Below are 21,047 nucleotides of genomic sequence, written 5' to 3'. Positions count from 1 at the left end.
CCGGGCGCGGCCCCTCACGGGCGGGGGGCCTGGCCCTGAGGGGGGCCCCGCGGAGCGGGGACGAGGTGGCCGAGTGGTTAAGGCGATGGACTGCTAATCCATTGTGCTCTGCACGCGTGGGTTCGAATCCCACCCTCGTCGCGCGCGTTTTTTTGCCACCGCCGCACGAAACACACGCACATACAAAAAAACCCACAAAAAAACACCGAAGGAAGCGTCCTGCTCAATCCCGGCACGACACGGAACCTGTGGAACAATCCCTCCAGTGCCCAGTGTTCCCAGGGACCCTTCCCCCCTCCCCCCCCTCCCCTCCAAGAAAAGCTTTGGACTCATCTCCTTTGCCTGTGGAGCAGAAAAGGAGGGAGCTGCAGACCAAATGACCACCTGACCCTGTGGAAAGGCAGCCGTGTTGAGAAGGGCACGGGCTCCACGTCTGCTCCGCGTTCTTATTCCAGGAGAATATCTGGAACATGCCTGTTCCAGGGAGGGTTCGGAGGACACAAAAACGGAAACCAAAACACCAGTGGAAGCTCAAAAAAAAACCACCCCCGGTTATTTATTACAAAGAAGTGGCCAACAAAACGAGAAACCGAGAGGCAGGAAAGAAAACAGAGGGAAAGAATCCCTCAGTGAAACCCCCACTCACACCAGTGTGTTCTATGAGAGTGTCTTACCGACCCCAGAATGATTAGAATTCCCCACAGCAGAAGCTGCATCCTCAGAGTGTGTCAGCAGGCTCACAAGATAGCGGGCATCTCCACAAAAGGCAACCTTGTCCTCCACGTGAAGCTTAGAGTCCACTCCCAGCACGAGCCACCTGCTTTTTTATCCAATTAGCAGGTGATGTCTCCCTGGGCAGCCCAGCCAGAGCCCTTCAGTCCCTCCCCCCCAGGATGTCAGAGGTAACTTGGCAGGAAAAGAACAAATTCTCACAGGTGGCTGGGCCGAACACAGACCAACAGTAGCACTATTTAATGAAGAACGGATACAATGCCCCAGGAACGCATCTGTTCAGTCACCCAGACCTGGATTTCTTTCCCGAGTGTCCGCATCTCAGCTCTGCTCAAATATCCACCATTTCCACCAGAGCAGAGAGGTGGAGCTCAGAGGCAGCTTCAGCCTCCTTGGCCGCCCTGAGGAGCTGCTGCAGGTGTTTCAGTCTGTCCGACAGCGCAGGGCTTCGCTCCGTCTCCACAGCCTTGTGTCCCTCCTGGCTCCCAGCCTGGGCAGAAGGAAGAGAGATGAGACCGAGACTTTCCCCCGAGGTAATTCCCACTGGAGGTTTTGCAACTACTGCATCCTCAGAGCTTTAGCCAATGCTCAGGACCCTTCTCTTACCTCCCGAGCAGGTGGCATGGGACCCTTCACCAGCGGGCAGGTGATGGCTGAGGTGGAGAGCAGTGACTGGGGGAGGTAGAGAGGAAGACCCAAGAGATCCCCAAGGGGTTCGATGTCCTCAGTTAGGTATTGGTGCAACTGTTCTTCAAACCTAGAAGGGAAGATCAAGAGCGCCGGTTAGATGGCAGAGCCCCTGGCTTTGTCCTTGTAACCAGTGGGTTAACTAAGAGTTCTGGGTTTAGAAGTGTCTGACCTCCCACTGCCATTTCAAAAATCCACCACCTAAAGGTGTGGTACAGAAAGGAGCCACACAGACTGCAGACACCCAGCTCTTGGGAAAGGCAGAAGAGACAAAAACCTCTTGGGCCAACCTCAAAAGCTTAGTTCTTCCCCTTTGTGATCTGCATTGCTACAAACCGACATCCCAGAGAGGACTTTATAGACATTTGTGACACAGTGGGACACACAGACCACTGCAGACATTGCACTGCTTCAGTTCTGGTGGCATGATTGACCACAGAGTTTCCAACCATTCCTAAAAGTTCCAAGAATTTGTACCCTCCTGGACTGTTCCTGTGATGCAAGTAGGAGGTAGGAAGGAACTGCTCTGATGTGCTTGACGAAATCAGATGAAACTGAAGACAGTCTGGGCTGTTTTCTAGCACCTTCCATTCCATACAAGTTAGAAATTGTTTATAACCCCGGGCTGAAGTTGCAGAGAAAAGATGCTGCACTCAGAACTTACCTCCTGCTTTCCATCTTTTCCAGTTGCAGCTGTGCCAGCAGGCGCTCCTGGGCCAAGGACACATCTGTGAATTCATCTGAGCTGGGAATGCTGACCTCCTGAGCTGATAGCTTGCTCATGCCAGAGCCATACTGGCCTGGCATCATGGAGATGCTGCAGGGTTTCTTAAAAGGCTTGGGAGATTTTATCCTTGACCTGGAGAGGAGAGGAAAAAAACAACAAAAAAAAGCACAGGAATTGGTATGAGTGTGTTGATTTTTCCCTGTTAGCTTGAAGACTGCAAATAGCAGAGAGTGGGAAGGGATCATCTGGAGAAATAATGTTCTTGTGCACTAATCTGACAGGAGTTTAGGATTCACCCCAGACATCACCCACTACACAGCAGAGCTGCAGCTAAGCTTCCAAGAGGGAAGAAGAGTGGCTTCCCTCTGAATGAGGCCAGGGAAGTGAGCTAGACTCTGGAGATCTCAAATACCTTTATAATGCCACACAGCTCTAAGGCATCCTTCCTTCCCATTCCAACCTATCTGGGATTTTCTCAACCTCCCAGTTTTCCCTCCATGCTTTGGACAAGTCAAACTCCAAGCCCCAGCAGCATTTTTTTTTTAGCCCAAGTTTATTTCTCCTCTTACAGCGCTTTCAGCCCTCCCCAAGAAACCCAGTTCTCTGAGAGCTGAGTGACCCTGTACAATTAAAATCTACCTACTGCCCTGTTTCAGCACAGCCCTGTACATCGTTTCAAAGAGGCGTGCACAGCTATGTTCTGGGAGGATCCATACGCCGATTTTCATCATTGTAGAGGTCCCAAACAACCTCCTTGGAATTCTCCATAAACAGCTGAACGCTACTCCCTCCCACAGGCAGTGCCAGCAGCCACCTCACCTCTGGTGGCCCTGCCGGATCTCCTCCTGCGTGCGCAGCCGGGCTCGATCCCACGAGAAAGGCAGGGTGTAGTTCTTCAAATGCTCCTTGAAGAAGTACACACGAACCTGACCATCTTTGCTTACTGCTTCTGTGAATAAACCCAAGCCCAACGTTCATCATTCCCACAGATTTTCTCCTTCAGAAGAAAAGCTCAGCATTAAAAAGGCCACTTTCAAGAAGATTTCAGTTGTAATTTGCTTGTAAAAAAGAGCCTTCTTGAACTCAGCAGATTACTGGCAGTCTGTAAAACGTTCCTTTCTCTTAGTTCTAAAAACTATTGCATCCAAGTTCAATGGATGAAGTAGTCATTGCACTAAAAGAGGCTCCCTGCAGTTAAGCCAAAAAAACTCCACACACTTGAAATTGAAAGCAAACAGAATTCGCAGCAAACTTCACTAATCCATGGACGTGCTAACCAACCACGGCAGCCTCCCATCCCAGCTGACATGGCTTCTGAGGGGCAACTCTTGGCCTTTGGCGCAAAGCAAACCCTCACACACTGGAAGGGCAGGCCAAGAGACTCTAACCAGAGACACATTTGTAATCACAAAATCAAGTCGTAACTAACACCAAACACATGCTCCAAAGAGAAGACAGATGTGCAGAATCACAGCAAGACAACAGCTCCCTCCCTGCTCCATCTCACTTTGCTGCCACGCATGAGGGCACCACTGGCAAGTTATTTAATACCATCACAAAACAAGTACCATCCACGTTGTAGGAGCAATACCTGGAGCAATAGGCAGCTTGGGCGGTTTCCAGTCTCTCAGTTTATGATCAATGCAGACTGCCAAGATACAGTCCCAAGGGATCTCAGCAACAGAAGGTCCATCTTCATCAGAGTTCCCCACTGTTCGGTTTTTCCACTTTTGGTAAGTTTTGGTCAGCAGATTCTCCACTTGAGACTGGATCAGTGGTTGAGTGTGGGAAGAACTTGCAATCTGGGATATGTACTGAAAAATCATGCGGCAAACGGGACGCCAAGGAGCTGCCAAACAAAGAAACCAAAGTAAACTGCAGGAATCCGTGACAGAACCAGCACAGCACAGGCACACCTAGGAGATCCACGTGCTGCCAAGAAGATAAGCACAGTGTGAAGTACTTACCACCTAAGGGAGGCAGATCAAGGTATGGGATCTGGAAGGACAGCACAGCCTTCTTCAGCCAGGCCAGGTGATCCGGCATGTTCCACTGCAGGTGGGGCAACTGCTTGTTACCCCCAGGTTCTGAAAACTCTGTCACGGGCCAAGACAAGTCACAAAGCTGCTCCGAGGACGCCACATCGGACAGAAATTGCAGCACGCTGTTGTAGAGCTCGATGATGACCCCGGGCTCCTGGGATGGCAGGCCAGCCAAACGCCTCTCCTTCCAGTCGTGGTAGAAACGCTTGCCAAATTCACCATCGACCCCATCCTCAATGTACTCCTGAAGGGTCTGACTGCAGAGCTCCAGGGAGTCAGGACACCGGGAAACCAGCCAGCCCACAGCCACAGAGATCTAGGGCACACAAAAAACAGGGGTGGTTGGAAACTGCTCTGCAGCGATCAGGACACAGAGGATTCAATCCTGCATCCCCAAGTCTGACATAAAACTATCCAAGATAGTATGCAGCAAAATGCAAATAAATCAGCTATCATCACCCCAATGTTTGCAACAACAGTTCTCCAGCTAGGTGGTCATAAACTAAATTCCCACGGAGCAGGCTCAGGAAGACACAGAAAAGAGACTGGTCACATGAGGTACAGGCATATTGGAATTCCCTGCTACAGGACACTGGGGATTATATTATATATATTATATTTTATAATTATATTTATTATATTTTTATAATATATATATTATTTTTATAATTATCTATATTACATTTTATAATTACATATTTTATAATTATTATACTATAGAATTGTATATTTATATTATATATATTATATATATCATTATTATATATTTAATATAATAAGCAAGTTATACCTCTTGCTGTTCTTACCCTTCTCGTGCCTTCTAAGTCACTGACAGAGACTGGGAGCTCCACGACGGTGTAGTCCGAAATCAGCTGGGCTGAAATCAAGTCCTGCAGCATCAAACCTTAAGACATAAGAAAACTCACCGTTTACAGAGGAAGGACACACCTCCTCAGCCCACACACGCTGTGCATTACACCCACAGCATCACTGCTCTCCTCCACCTCTGCCCCACAGACTCTCAGGATCAAACTTGGGAGCCAAAACTGAAGAGCTCTTTAAGGCCTCAGGATCTCCAGCAAAGCTCTGAGAAGTGCTGTACTTTACTGGATGAGGTAACTGAGACACTGCACCAGCCACCACAGCTCCACCTGGGGCACAGCCTTAAACAATTCACCTTTTCAAGACACAGAAACAATTCCATACCCTCTTCTACTTCTTTCTCCGTGGCCTCCTCTTCCTGACTGGGGACCAGAACCACCAAAGGGACTACGGGGTGGAAAGGCTTGGCCTGAAGCAACTGTTTCAGCTGCAGCAAAGCTGAAAGCCAATACACATCATCTTCTGCAACATCTTCGCTCTTGACTCGGGGGGGCAGAAGCAGAACGAGGCCACTGGTCCCGAGTAAGTCTTTTTGTGTCTCGGCCGTGTCAAGCTCCGAGTCAGAGAGAGCACCCTGTGCCACCTGGACAAGCAACAGAGATGACAACAGGAGTGTAGCTAAACAGAGCTCCACACCAAAATAGGCAGTGTATCATCAGCACCTCTCTGTGGGTCCCTCCCAGGTCAGAATATTCTATAACAACCCCATCCCTCCCAGTATGATCTCCCTCCATCTGACAGGACGCAAGATCCGCTGGAAAAGAGCCCACCCTGCTTTTATGGCCTCTAAGGCATCATGAAACTGTTCTCACCTACCTTAACACACACACTGACTTCAATGCTTCTGTTCCCCTGCGTGCCAGGAGAGCTAAACAATGTCAGTGTTCGAATTCTGCCTTCTGGATGGGAAGTGTTTTTCTTACACATTTTGTCTCCCATGAACTTGGCTTTCAACCAGTCCATCAGTATCCTACCAAAGAAGAAAAATTGGGCTTTTGAGGGTTTTGCTGTCAAAAATGGCATTTTTTTAGGGTTTTAATCTCACCACCTCTAAGACACCACGACCTATAATAATCCTTTGTATTTAGGTTATGATAAATAACCCTAATAAAGGGCTGTGAACTGTCCTGAAATAATCATATCAAAGTTTTGCTTGGTTAGATAATACAGATTACTGTAATAATTTTTTTTTAATTTTTTTTTCTCTCTGAGCACTCTAAACTGGAAATTTGACATAGTGAAGGAAAAATACACCAAGGACTGGGTACTACTACTCCTCTTCTACCTAAACAGAAGTCTGCTCTGTTTGAGAAAGGGACCCAGCAACCAACTCGTCTACTTACCTGTTGGGATCATCCTTGACATATTCATCATCACTTGGCAAAACCAAGAGCACCTTCCAAAACACATGTTCTTGCTGAACTGGAATATGTTCAGTGATTAACGAGACGAGATCCAGGGGAGTCCAAGCTAAACCACTTAAAAGAGAGACAGAAACTGGTGAAAAGACCCACCTCGGTGCTCCTTCCCACCTGTGGTGTCTGAACAAGCTACAATACTGTAACCAGATGCCTTCAGGAATTGCAGCTGCTAAACCTGTTACACGAGCCTCACTTGGGGGATTTCGGGACCACACGTGTATTGGCTTCCCTTCCACACTGATCCAATCCATCAGATCCCTAAAGTTACACCCCAAAGGATCACTTGGCCTAACACCTTCACTAACTTAGCTGTAGTAGAAGATGTCCCTGCCCATGGGCAGGAAGGGGGGGGGTTGGAACTAATGAAATTATTTTTAAGGTGCTTTCCAATCCAAACCATTCTGTGGTTCTGTGATCCTCCTGTTTTCCCTTACTTCCAAAATACTCCCAGAAGCGAGGCTGCAAATGGACATCCAGGCATGATTAGCCATACCTTACTGCCATTTTTGGTATCTCTGGCATTTCTGTTACAGCTTGGTTTGAATGAAAACAAGAACCAAACCCCAGCATACCTTACCAACTGCTGGTAGAAGTGCTGAACTTTCATTTCATGCACCGTCTTGTTCCTCAGCCAATTCAATCTGGAAACAAAGTCATATTTTTTGGTATAAAGCAGGTATTTTAACCAAATGGAAGAAACACTTGAGGCCTGAGAAATACTACGGATGCTTCAGAAAGTTGCTGTTAATATAATTATTTATTTGGATTTTCAGTCTTGGTCGTGGCATTTGTGCAGGAAGAATCTTTTGGGGGCTATTTAAGAACAGGGAGTTCTGCAAAACCACTAGCATTCAGAATGGGAGAATTTTTGGTAACTTATCTTCCAAAAACCTACCAGATTGCCAGCTGATGCCACTGGAAGTATCCTTACCTCGTGCAAGAGATTCCCAGCTTTCCTCCATTGCCCAGGTTTACGAATCTCTGGCACAGGTTCTCCATGGCTATAGGCCACTCTGCACTGGGAGACAGTGCTTTCAGTTGGTGTTTTGAGTCCATGCCACAGGGAGCAGCTGGAAACGCCCTCATCTGACGTTTCAGCTTTGTTCGAGCTGCCACTGCTTCCCTCCACCTTTGGAAGAGAACAGGTAAATGGGTCATGTTAATAAACTCCTCTGCAGAACCTCTGTCACCAGGTATTTGCACACTGAACACCACAGCAACCAGGTAATAAGGCTCCCTTATCACAGAGACAGCAAAAACTGTCTCAAAAAAGAACACAATCAGACAGCTGCAGTTCCACCTCTACGAACAGCCCCTCGCCAACACTCCCAAGGAAAGCAGGGATGTCCCAGGATGGGAACTCACCGTTTTAAGTACTTGCAGAAACACTGGAGCTCCTGCAGGGTTTCCTTGGCAATCTGGAAAATCTCATCCTCCAGAGAGAGCTCCATGAAGTGGCCACACACTTCCTCTGAGCACCGGGCAATGCGGGCTTGCCGGTCTCTTTCTAAGGCACATCTATTTCCAAATAAAACAAAAAAAAAGACCTCTAGTGAAGTGAAGACCTGCAGAAAATGCCAATTCAATTGACTGAGGTGCAAACAGGGAAGACCATGACATTTAGGAAATCCTTGGGAAAGCAAACCACAGCACACAGCATGTTGTACCATACCTTAACTCATTGGTTGAAGCTTCTTTAACACTCTCCTTTATTACTTCTTCCATTAATTCCATACCCAGCAACTGGCTCAACTGCTTTATTAACTGTTCTCTTTCCTGCTTTTGTCTGGAAGGACAGAGAAAATATTTACACAAGTGAAAAAATTTACACTGGCAAAACTGGCACTTCATGCAGTGTCAGACAGCTAATGTGCCTAAAACTGAGTTATCACTAGCTGATTTCTAAAGATAAACAGCCTTGCATGGAGCCAGGTTTCCTTCAAAAATATCAATGACAATGGGGTTATCTGAGGGAAATGTTTACCCATGAGCAACCTGATCTAGTGAGTGGCATCCTTGCCCGGCAGAGAGTTGGAAAAGTTCCTGCACACAGGATGGGCTGGGATGCATGTCCCTTTCTTCAAGGTCCGGGTGAACGAAAAGTTCCTAAAATTCCCACCCCATTGTTTTCACAGTGGCTCTGTGAGGTCACCAAAATGCTCAGCTAGCAGATCACCTGAGAATGCAGAAGGGACACCCTGCCTGCACAATCCCAGGGGAGTTCAAGGTGAGACAATTCTGACGGTGTGGCAGAAAGACGGGGGGTTGAGCACAAGACTCAGGTTGGCTCCAAGGGTGTCCCCAGCCCACCCTGCCTCACCTCTCTTCCTCCACTCTGCGCCGTTCCTCCTGGACACGCTGCCTTTCCACACTAAGCACGCTCCCAGCCACTTGTCTGAGCATCTCCCCTGTCACTTCAGCCACGAGTTCCTCCAGGGCGGCCTCCGAGGTGCTGTGCAGGAACAGCAAGTCCCTTTTCAGAGCCAGCAAGTTTTCATTCCAAGCCTCAGGTTCTGTGCTTTTCTCACCCACACCTGGCTCTTTGTGCAGGGCTGAACTCCAGCCACGAGCCAAGCACCCACACTGCTGCTGGCTCACTCCCCTCCCCACACTGGGACAGGGAAAAAAGTAAGGAAATAAAAAGGAGACCCACGGATGGAGATGAAAATACTGCAATAGGGAAAGGGAAAACTTCCACGCCCCCACCAAGCAAAGCAAAGGCAGCCAGCCACCACTTCCCATGGGCAGAGCAATGCTCAGACAGTCTCTAATCAATGCCCACCCTGAGAGCCAGAAACCCTCACCTTCCTCCTTTAACCCAGTTTTATTTCTGACCATGTCATCCCACAGAATGGACTTGAGCCAATATGGGTCAGCTGTTCCAATTCAGTAACAACCAGAACACTGGTGGAATAATAACTGTTTGGGTCACATCTCACATCTACAGCTCTACCAACTGCCCTGGAGAGGAAACGTTTATCTGAAGCAAAGCAGCCAGATCTGGACTTGCTCCTCTTGTCCCCCTTCGGGCACCTTCCCTTCCACAACAGAGATTTCTTCCAAGGCAAAGCTTCCAGGGGTTTGGGTGAGCCTTCCCTCAGGCTACCTGGCACGTGACAGAGTGGCAGACACCCCAAGAAAGGTCTGCCTTCCCTTCCACCGCATCAGCAACACCACCTCCACTACAGACCTTGCAGTTCTCAGTTTTACAATCCTCACACATGGGGGATGGCTAAGGCAGGTGGCAGCTCTGGTGACACACTCCAGGAGAAACAGCAATAAATGCTCTTTACCAGATGGCAGCAGCCACGTAAGCTGCTCCTGCTCTGCCCACTTCTGTGCACTCTCCTCTGAGGACGTCCTGCACGAGCCCGTCCACCACCTCGGCGATGTCCTGAAAGGAAGCACAGGAAGCGGCTGGAGCAAAGGTGCAGTCCTGCCACCAGGGTGGCCTGGCTGTAAACTGGGAGTAAGGCTCTCTAGCCCTGTTTAACTGACTGTAATTGACAGCATCATCTGTATTTCTGCTTACAAACTGAGCCAACTTAAACAAACGTGACAGCCTGGAAGTTTTAGATGACAAAGTTTTAGACTATCTAAAAGGTCAGTCAGTAACAGCCCAGAAACAAAAGCAGCTTCCTGTACTAAATTCGGGCCAGTCAAGTTAGGAAATCATAACTAAGAAGAGAGAACATAGAGAAAGATTCCTATTTTCTTACTTCAGACTTTCTCTCATTCTAGCTGATTTAATTCCAAGTGACCAGATCTAACCTTCCCTGAAACGTGGCCGCATTTAGGTGGAATGTGGCAGCTGTGCAGTACAATGAAAACACCCCGGGATTGGCTCAGCATCAGCACAAACACGTGTGGGAGTGAGAAAAGCAGCCCAGGTACGCATTCAAGACCCAACATTAATGGTCATGTACCCACAAGAAGGAACTTTGTCACGTCTCACCTGAAATACATGTACACTTCAGAAAACTAAAAAACCCTGAGAGCTCAGCTGCCTTTTATTACATTTCACAGACCCTTTCCCACGTATTTCACGATGGGTTTACGTTTCCCTACCGTGTCTGTGTAGCCAGGCTGAGGTTTTGAAGGAAGAAGCTCGGGCTGAGCAGCAGCCTGGGAGACGGGAGGTGCAGGAGGCAGCAGTGGCACAAGCTGACGAGGCAACAGCGAGGGCAGAAGGTGAGGCTGGGGCTGGATTCTTACTGCTGCAGCCTCTAAATCCACACCTCTGCTTTCCACCCTTCCTTCTTGGGAGGGGAGAGGAGAGGAAAAAAGTTTAAGGGAAAGAGGTCAGTCACAAACAGAAGCAAAAGTGTTATCTTCAAAAGCTGGCTTGTTTGATAAAACTCATCGGGTCGTAAAATAAGTCTGTAACAGAAGCGTGTCACCCTAAAGTTAAAAACATAATTATATCATAGAAACTGATTTCTATTTATGAATATTTTATACAAAACATTCAAAAGTGTCACTGCACATTACATCTCCAGGTCCAAGCACATATACATTTCCAAAAAAACAACTGTTTCAAGTCAAGCACACCTCACCCCTACACAGGATATCTGTATTTTCAGCAAGGACAGGAAAGCATACACTCAGCTGACATGAACACCAACAGCATTATACACACAGTGGGCACAAACAGCTGCAAATCAAAACATGCTAACTGCAAAGGGAAGCTGGTTTTCTGGAGCAGGCAAATATCTCACTATTTCCCCTACACTGGCAAAATTTGGCTCAATTCCCATAGCGTGCTTCCTGAACTGGGAAACACATTTTATTGATCAGGTTGTTCTTGGCCTGTTACAGATACATAAATACAGCTGAGCAACCTGGCCTGGTGGAGGGTGCTCCTTCCACGTCGAGGGGGTCAGAACTAGGTGAGTTTTATAGGTCGATTCCACCCAAAACCATTCTGTGATTGTGATTTATATTTTCATGTTTTTGTTACATTCAGATTTCCAAGCAATTTTAAAACCCACCAGCCAAGAACAGTTTCTGCTGACAGAGCTGACTCAGCATGTTCCTGAGCAGGACCTAAAATGCATTTCTGCTCTCACCTGTTGTTTCCATGGCGGGTTTTTGGCTGCTCTCAGCTTGATCCACGGAGGTGCTTCCACCGATGTACTTGTTCTGGCCGTTGAAGCTGGACACAGGCACGTGGTGGGGCACTGGGGGCAAAGGCCCCCCGTTCACAACCTCCCCAACTGACACCGTGAGTTTCTGGCTGACAAACACGGATTTCCGAGGTTTGGGAAGCCCGTCGGGCTCCAGGAAAGCCGAGCGGTTCAGCTCCACGTAACCTCTGGGGAAGAACAAAAATAACAGCCAGGAGTAAATGTATTGCTTCAGAAGAGAATGCTGACAGGAAATAGACCACTAATGGATTTTATTTTTCTTCTCCAGTCTCTTGAGACTCCATGTTTGGATGATCACACAATGTATAGATTTCCATGGTAGACCTGTGAACCGCTGGCTTTCAACGTCCTCTAAAAACCAGTCTGCAATGTTCATCGTCATCCCACCCTACAGGAATCAACATAATGCCAGTTTCCCAAGAAGCAGAACTGTCTCCTCATTTCCAAAAGACCTGCAGTTTACAACAATTCAACTGCAAGACAAGAACTTGGACCAATTTTTTTTCCTACTGGCTTATCTGCAATGTCTCCTTCTGGGGAAGAAGTCCCTGGAGTCCAGTGAAACTGAGTTCAACATGCACTTTTTCCTTTGAGGAAAATGTTTTTCTCGTTTTTTTTTACCACCCCTTCCAGAAGGCTGAAGGAATTTTACTCCTTGAAACCTCTTGTCATCTTATCAAGCCAAGGAAAATAAAGAGGTCAGTGCCAAGAGTGTCAAAAAAACACTGTGGGAAGTCTTCTCTCCTCTGAAGAAAGGCTGAGGGAGTTCGGATTGTGCAGCCCAGAGGAGAGAAGGCTCCGAGGAGACCTTAGAGCCCCTTCCAGTGCCTTAAAAAGGCTCTGAGAGCTGGAGAAAGGCTTTGGACAAGGGCAGTGCCAGGACAAGGGGGAATGGTTTCCCACTGCCAGAAGGCAGGGTTAGATGGGATAGTGGGAAGAAATCCTTCCCTGTGAGGGTGGGAAGGCCCTGGCACAGGTTGTCCAGAGAAGCTGTGGCTGCCCCATCCCTGGAAGTGACCAAGGCCAGGTTGGACTGGGTTTGGAGCAACCTGGGCTGGTGGAAGGGAGCTGGAATGAGAGGAGCTTTAAAGATCCCTTCCAGCCCTAACCACTCTGTGATTCTATGAAGCAGCTACAGGGATACCAACCCTCTGTTCTTGAGGGAAGATTCAAATTAAAGAACTTTTCATAGTTCCAGCAATAAAAAATAAAACAGATTATTAAAATTTGCACCCATCAGCATCCCAGTGCTTTGCCTACAGAGCCCAGCCCCTACTCTTCACCAGTTCTTTTTTTTTTTGTTACAAACTTCAGGAGCAGCTCCCCTACATTTACCTGGCATCGGTCTAACCCCCCCAGGGATAGTTTTCCCTCAGACTTACCCATCAGATACACTCAGACCGTAATAACTGATAAAATCAGTCGCCTCCTCACAATCTTTGAACAGCAGCATGCGGACCAGGTGGTCCAAGGGAAACGCTGTGCACCTCTGGGTGCTCACAGTGTAGGCAATGTTGAGGGATTTGAGACCATCCTTACGGATCTGAGGGGAAGAGAAAAGGGAAAGCCACGTAACCAAGAAAGAACCCAACACGTAATATAAAGCATACAATAAACATGAAAATCAACGTTTAAATACATCAATATTTTGTCATCAAATATCCACACTAACAACTATTCAGGTTTAACTTTCTTTTTAAATTCTGTGCACTTGCTTTCCAGTTTGTATTCCTCTTTCATGATGCTCATTTTGAGCATATCCCTTTGTGAATCCTGCGCAGAAAAAACACCTTGCAAGGGCTTCTGAAAGCGCAGGTTCGTATTTGCAAGACTCACGGGCCTGTTTCTCTGCTTCCCAATTATTATTTTCAGGGGAAATACATATTTGTACACAGTTATGGGGGAAAAAAAAAAATGTCAAGAACAGCACTGTAGTATTTGCCTTTTATATCACAGCAAAAAGCTCTTGATTAATTTTTAACACTGAAAAAGAAGCAACTGCAACATTATCCTTAAGGCAACACCTACTAAGTTTTCTGCTAATTCTCCAAACTGTTTTACTGATTAATACTTTAAAAAATACCCTTTTTCTTACCTGGTTGAAGTAGCCATGTAAGAGACAGGCATTCAGATAGGAAGCTGTTTGCACAAGCTTGAAAAACCTCACAAAGTTGTTGCTGTTTAATGCAGCAAAAGCTTGAACTGCAAATCTAACTTCAGGCGAGTTTCTGACCTCTGGATGAAACTGCTGAACTTCTCTGTGGAGACAAAAGACAGAGACAAACCTTTCGCTTCAGTATTAACAATCACAATTCAACAGCAACCTGTAACAATACAGAATTAAAAACAGGAGCATTACAATTTGTCTGGACTTAACCCTAAAATCAATTCTTCCCAGAGGCAAAAAGAGAAAACAAGTGGTGCCTTGTTCCCACCTGAGAATATCCCCCTTGTTGAGATTCAGCAAGACATTGTAACCCCGGAACTCTGCTTCGCTCTTGCAGTAAACTCCCTTGTTAGCCAGGTCCTGATACATCTCCTTCAAGCTCTGCAGGCATTTAGTCATGTTCTCATTGTTGATTTTGGCATCAAAGGAGGACATGGGCTCTTCACACAAGTGGTGAGCACAGTGGATGTGAAAGCGAGTGCACTTCTCAATGAGAGACACCATCAGCGGGTTGCAGAGATGTTGCTGGGTTATATCCTAACCAAAATGATAAAAAATACATTACATGTATTTTTAAACAAGTTGAAGACCAGTCACCTTTGAAAAACCCCATTTCACTGTGCTTTGAGTCACTCTGCAATTCAAAATGTTTGCCTCCCTTTTTTCACAGCACAGTGTGATCTTTTACTTTCTATCACCAAACACCCCCATCCCAAGTGCTCACCTTTCTTATCCCACGGGTTCTGTTCCAGACAAAGTCGTACCACTCTCGGTAGTTTCCTTCTCCTTGATCCATAATGTTGGTCACTAAATAGTCCATGGTCATACTCAACACCTCAGAGGGTCTCAGCTCGTGGGGCAAAGGTTCCTCCTGATCTGCTGAAGACCTGCTATATTCCTTGATTGCTGCCGCATGATCCACCTGCAAGATGTGGGAGAAACAATCAGAATCCAAGGCATATGGACAACTTTTCAGGAGCAAACAGGATTTCATCCCATCTCTGCCATTACTTCAGTAAGGAGCAGATTTTCAAAGTCTTGACTTAGTCTCAAACTCATATATATCGATATATGTAATTACATACGATATGTAATTATAGTTTTAGGACTATAGTTCTAAAAACTTGTCTGTAGCTAAATAAAAGACAACTTAAATAAAGAGTGAAAAAGCACTTCTCTAGCCTTCTTGTTTTCCAGTGGAGAACTGAAAGGCATTAATGAAACAATCTACAGAATTTTTCCACCAGAACTAACTCTGCAACCAATTAAACAACACTGACAGCCTTAATGGAGCAGCAGGAAGACCGATATCCTGGGAATGTCGTACCTTGTCAGATCCCAGAAGCAATTCAAAGATGCTGAGCTGGTTTCTCGTCTCCCTCATGTAGCGCTCCTTTTCAGGACACATGTCCGGGCAAGTGCCAACAACAGTCTTTGCTTTGTCAAGATCAGTCCTTTTTATTCGAGCTAAAAAAAAAAAATAAAACAATTGAACAACACTAAGCATCCCTTGGGTTGGTTTGGTTTTTTTTCATGATAAACTATTACTCTGATGTGCCAAAAGAGCCCTGAGCATGCAAGGCTATACCCACACCTTGATGTAGCCAGAAATGCACAAGGATGGGGTTCCCCCCACTCTGGGCCCTGTCCCAGCGTTGTGCATATTGAAGAGTTTTGCTGAAAAGATTGAAGTTTCTAGAGATACCCAATGTCCTGTGTCCTAAGTAAGCATCAACAATTTCACAATTCCGCATCAAGTGGAAGAGAAATTTGTTTGTAGGTATTAAAAATGAGACCTTAAATTAAAAGCAGGGTCAGTTTTGAACCTGCAAGAAAGGATGCAAGGGTTTACAAACCAGCACTGTGAAACAAGGGGCTATTTCTTGAAATAATTGGTTATTATTTAACTAATAGTTCAAATTCAGAGAAACAGTGGAGGCATTGGCACAGGTTGCCCAGAGAAGCTGCAGTTGCCTCACTCCTGGAGTGTCCAAGGTCAGGATGGATGGGACTTGGAACAACCTGGGCTAGTGGAAGGTGTCCCTGCCCATGGCAGGGAAGTGGGACAGGATGAGTTTTAAGGTCCCTTCCAACCCAAGTCATCCTGTGGTTCTATGAAATGCAGTTTGGGTCACTTTTAGAGAGTCTGTAGAGACGCAAATCTCCCTGTGTGCTCTCCCGCACAGAAGATGAACTGCCTGCCCTTCCTTTTACACAAGAAACTGCACATGCAGTGAGTAAAACAGATTTCCGTGTGTTCTACAAAAGAAACAAGAAGCGATACACTAGTTGGGTATCTTACAGATTGCTCCATGTTAAACTCCCATTTCCATAGTATCCAGACAGCTTTGCCACCAACCCCAAACCCTTAATTTTTTTCCAGCAGAGCAGCAGATGTTACACTCATCAACTCGTGTCGTTACCTTGCCGCATGATTTTGTCCCTCTGGTCCAACAGCCGGTACCTCTCTTCAGATGTCTCTGCCACCAATCCCACCAGGTTACCAAGGGATGACAGGGAAGCTCCCAAGCCCTCTGAGCTCTGCCCTTCAGAACTAGAATCAAACAGATCTGCTTCAAACTGCAGCGCCTTTCGGAGACCGGGCTTCTTTGCTGGAGAACTAAAAGGAGAAGTTTTTTTTTTTATCAATAGCTGTTCTTCAGGGTGCTAGCATTTGTTTAGAAGAGTATTTTATTCACAAGGCAACGTATCAAATAAAGGGAGCACGTTTGGATGTGCTAAGGTTGTTCTGAGCTAACACCAGCACTGGGAGGTAATCTGGTTAAATCCTCAGCACTGCCCTGACAACGCTGCAAAGTGTTTCTGGATTGTGAGGAAAGCCTCAACCTTTGTGCAACAGAAAAGGTATACTGGAAATGTCTTAGAGAAGACAGAAACAGATGGTTCTTGTAGCGTTTTTTTGATCACTGTGGTACAGTAGTTTGTATTTTAAGCCAGGAATTGACCTGCTGGCATACAAAAAAAAAAAATTAAATGCTTTCTATAGCAAGGGAGATTATTAAAAGATTTTAAAGGGCAAACATTCTTTTCAACTCAAGGATTCCTTCACAACATGTTACTGATTTTATAGTTACATGACTACACGTGTCAAATCACTTTTGTCAGACCAGACACACCATTGAGTATGAGAGAAACGCGACAACCTTGCCACTTGTGACTACCACGAAACAGGAGGATTCCTGTGCAGACTGTTGACTCCAGGTGAGACAAGACAACGATCCAAAGTACTCCAAAAAGAGGACTCTGATTCCACAGAATTCTGACTGCCTACAAAGCAAACTGCTCTCTTCAGGAGTTCGCTAAATCATGACCACTGACAGTGTCACCACTGCTTGGTCCCAGTTTGGCTCTGCACAGTTTCATTCAATTCCCTCATGCCCCAATACTGCAGGTGCTGTTATGTTGTTAGGGGCAAAATATTCAAAAGAAATACAGAAACCAAAGTGAAAGGCCTTAATATGCAGCTAGGAGCATCTTTCTGACCAAGTGTGAGAGATGTGTGCCTGTAAAACAGGCAAACCAGAAGAGAAGGGAGGCAACACTCCCTGACGAGAACGTGACTGTTCAGCACACTCTGATCATAATTCTTCTCCATGCTCCCCATTTCCTGCCAGGTGGATTCCCAGAGAAGCAGACATACCTCCTCCCAGCCATGACACTGCTGCCAGAGGATCTTACTAAAGGTTTCCGAAGCGGGGAATGTTGGTAGCTTTGCTCTTCGCTGCTTTGTCTTCCTTCATCTTCCCCTGCTTTCTTCTCCTTGGACGAAAATTCTCGTTTGGCTGGACCTGAAGTGACACATAAACATGAAACTTGCCAAAAAATTTAAGCAGCAGCTCTTTCTTGACCCCTTGGGGTTGGTGGTGGGCAGTTTGTTTAAACAAAAATACTACTGGAAAATAGAAGCCACAGTTTTGTAAATGCATACAAAACTTCCAGGACAACTTGCACTAGGAGCTGTACCAAGTTAAGTTTCTATCAACTGCTATCAGAGTCACTGTTCTATAAAGAGTATTTTTCAATAAAATATCACTTATCAATAACTGCAATTGTCAGCAGATTGTCAGTAAATGAAGTCTGATCATCATCCAAATTCTCTCAGGTTTGGGATATAATCCACAAGTCAGAACTCCCTACGGGACACAAAATCCACTTCACCTGTGTAAATCACAATTCCCTGTGCTCCTCCTGCAGCATTTTAAGTACCCAAGTTTAGACTAAGGTCGGCACAAGTTACACCCACACTTGCAGGAAGGGAGAATTTCTTCTCCCAGGAACAATTTTTAAATGGGTTTGATTTCTTAAATCCTCTCAGAATAATAATTTTAGAGTGCTGCCGGGGATGTAACACCACAATAAAATGACAAAGGCAAAGAGGCAGCCCTGGAGCTGCTGCTTCAAGATGCTAATTCTCAGCAAGACAACTCTGCAGCTGTTTCCTGGAAGGCAGGTCTAGTTGGTCAAAGCTGAAGTGAACCATTCATATGCTGCAGGTAAAGTGAATCCCCAGGCTGGGATCAGGTGCACATGCTGCATTCATGAAGCTAAAGAAAGGGAAGCACTTGACAATTCCAGTGTTTGCCTGGGGTTTAACAATCTCCTCCTAATCCCAAACAGGGTCTGGAATCAAGGTTTCCCAATTCTAAACTCTGTAAGTTGTTCTCTTTTTGCGGTTCAAACAGAGTGTAGCTGTTGATGCACATAACAGCAACCTCAGCAAAACGGACACTCAGCTCCAGAGTACTCCTTAACTTGGTTCTCAGGGCAGCTTCCTGAAAACTTCCCAGTCCATGGTCTGAGGCAGACAGCAAAGCATTTCAAACTGGGTTTTCTTACCCCCCCCAAAGAAGTCCCATTTCTAGACAGAAGCACAGAGTTAACATCACCATATTCCTGTTGTGTGGCTGCATAAAGGATTTCTGAATTCTCTTCTAAAACTACACTGTCATTTCAGGTGTCTTCAGCTCTTTTGTATGGCTGAAAGAGCATTTTGCTTCAGATCAAGCAAACAGGAATTTAAGAAAGAAACAGTGCAATTTTTACCCGTATTTCCTACTAGAGATAATTTTGATATCATTCTCAGCACAACAGGAAAAAAGAGGAGCAACTAGAATGCTATTTATACATCACCCAGTAATCTGGAAACACAGACTTACTAGTCTTCTTCTTTTGCCAAAACGTTACTATGTCTTTGTGCAACTCCTTCGCTTTTTTCCTGGCAAGAGCTGCAGAGGCCTGAAAGAAAACGAAAGCACAGCATGAAAACCTGTTGACATCACAACAGCAAAACTCACAGCACAGTTTTTGCCACAAAAGCGTTTACCCACTCCCACAGAATTCTGGTTGCTGCATTTTAGCCTCTCACTTAAGACCTACATTTTAACCCCTCACTTAAGAACAATCAGCTGGACTACTTCCCACAAAAAAAAAAATGGTGCTTCTCTAAGAGCTACAGCAAATTTAGAGCACTTTAAACCAAGGGTGTGTTTTTAAGCGCAAAACAGGATCAGACCATGCAGTCTCTGAACTGGCTGCTTAACACACCTCAGCATCGGGACCTCAAAGACCATCCAACTTCAACCCCTACCAAGGGCAGGTACACTTTCCACTAGCCCAGGTTGCTCCAAGCCCCACCTAACCTGACCTTGAACACTTAGAGGGATGGGGCAGCCACAGCTTCTCTGGGCAACCTGTGCCAGGGCCTCATCACCCTCACAGAGAAGAATTTCTTCTTAACATATAAGTAACATAAAAGTAACTCCTCTTTTACTTTAAACTGTTCCCTCTTGTCCTCTCCTTACCCGCTGTGCCCGTAAAAAGTCACTCTCCCTGTTTTTTGTAGCGCCCTTTAGGCACTGGAAGGGGTTCTAAGGTATCCCCGGAGATTTATCTTCTCCACGCTGAATACTCCCAACTCTTGTGCCGTCCACTTCTGACACTCACGTGATCAAAAAAGTGAAGAATAGCCATTTTCTTATTACGCCTGGTCATGACCCGCCGGACTTTCACGAACTGGCCGAAGTGCTTCTCCAGCACGGTCCTGTCGTTCAGGTAATCCGGGATGTTCTTGCACTGGATGGCCGTCAGCTCGGCGGCAGGCAGGCCCCCCAGCCCCTCCGTGCTCTCGCTGCCGCGGGCCCGGCGGGCGGGGGCGGCGGGGGCGGCATCTGCGGCGGGGAGGAAAAGTCAGAAAGCGGGGTGTCGGCAGTCAGAGAGCAGGGCTGGCCCCACCACCACCATCCCCACCACCATCCCCGCTCACCTTCCCGCGGGAGCTCCCGCGCCTCGGGCGGCGGCGGCGGCGGCTCCTCGGCGGCCCCTCGCTCCAGCTCCGCGCCGTCCCCGCGCTCGCGGTGCTCGCGGGCCTGGCTGCGCAGCATCTCCTCCAGCGTGCGGCCGAACAGGGCCCCGCCGCGGGGCCGGCTCAGCACCACCGCCCGCTTCTCCGGCGGCGCCGCCGCTGCCGACCGCCCGCCCGCCGCCGCCACCGCACCCCCGGCACGCCGCGGGGAGCGCTCCCGCTCCTCCTTCCGCTTCAGCCCCTTGGGCGCCGGCTCGCCCGGCTCCTCCGGCGGCGCCCGCGGGCCCCTGTCCTCCGGCCGGCCCAGCGCGGCGGCGGCGGCGGGCCGCGAGAACGAGAAGGACTCCCGCGCCGCCGCCGCCGCTTCGGGGCCCGGCTCCGGCGCGAAGCCGAAGGGCGGCGAGAAGGCGAAGGCGGCGGGAGCGGGCGGGCCTTTCTCCGCCTCGCCGCCCGGCACCGGCTTGAATGAAGCGGCGGCGGCGCTTTCGGGCGCCTTGAAGCGGAATTCAGGAGCCGCGAAGGCCCCGCCCGGCGCCTCGCCCGGGCCCGAGAAGCCGCCCAGGCTGGCGGGCGGCCTGAAGCTGAACCCCGCGTTGCCCGCCGGGGCCGGCGGCTGGCCCAGCGCGTAGGGAGGCCCGAAGGGAGCGGCGGGCCCGGCGGCGAAGGGGAGGCCGGCGGGGCCGCCGCCGCCGCCGCCCTGGCCGAACGCGGCGGACTGTCCGAAGCGCAGCGGAGGCGGCGGCGGCGCCGGGAAGGAGGGCGGGCCGCGGAACGGGCCCCGGGAGCTCATGGCGGCGGCAGCGGCCGCCTCAGAGCGGCCGAGCGAGCCGCTCTTGCGGAGGGTGGAGACAGAATGGTAGCAGCGGGCGGTTGGCCGAGGGGGCGGTTACACGGGCGGGGAGATGGGTGGTGACTCGGCC

At 48.0% G+C, this 21,047-nt stretch overlaps 1 protein-coding gene and 1 non-coding gene across 2 annotated transcripts; one reads left to right on the top strand and one right to left on the bottom strand.

Moving 5' to 3' along the window:
* The first annotated feature begins 59 nt into the window (after positions 1 to 59).
* Positions 60 to 141, top strand: TRNAS-GCU. Its single transcript has one exon. It is a non-coding gene; the product is annotated as a tRNA-Ser (tRNA).
* Positions 142 to 996: 855 nt separating this feature from the next.
* On the bottom strand, positions 997 to 20,917 carry MCM3AP (minichromosome maintenance complex component 3 associated protein). Its single transcript, XM_027904023.1, has 28 exons — positions 20,089 to 20,917; positions 19,770 to 19,993; positions 18,983 to 19,061; positions 17,467 to 17,614; positions 16,229 to 16,425; positions 15,133 to 15,272; positions 14,530 to 14,727; positions 14,074 to 14,342; positions 13,734 to 13,896; positions 13,021 to 13,181; positions 11,561 to 11,805; positions 10,560 to 10,750; positions 9,785 to 9,885; positions 8,812 to 8,943; positions 8,164 to 8,277; positions 7,857 to 8,009; positions 7,423 to 7,620; positions 7,064 to 7,132; positions 6,414 to 6,548; positions 5,887 to 6,040; positions 5,395 to 5,653; positions 4,995 to 5,092; positions 4,114 to 4,504; positions 3,738 to 3,995; positions 2,966 to 3,095; positions 2,084 to 2,278; positions 1,339 to 1,489; positions 997 to 1,222 (listed from the first exon to the last, which is right to left on the bottom strand). Exons 1-28 carry the CDS (start codon positions 20,915 to 20,917, stop codon positions 1,064 to 1,066), a joined length of 5,541 nt encoding a protein of 1,846 aa, XP_027759824.1. The 3' UTR covers positions 997 to 1,063.
* Positions 20,918 to 21,047: the final 130 nt, after the last annotated feature.

Source organism: Empidonax traillii, unplaced genomic scaffold (assembly GCF_003031625.1).
Source record: "Empidonax traillii isolate 1590-97213 ecotype Southwest subspecies unplaced genomic scaffold, ASM303162v1 scaffold1004:size452305, whole genome shotgun sequence".
In the NCBI taxonomy this organism is placed as follows: Eukaryota; Metazoa; Chordata; class Aves; order Passeriformes; family Tyrannidae; genus Empidonax; species Empidonax traillii.
This window is presented reverse-complemented; position numbering and strand designations above follow the sequence as displayed.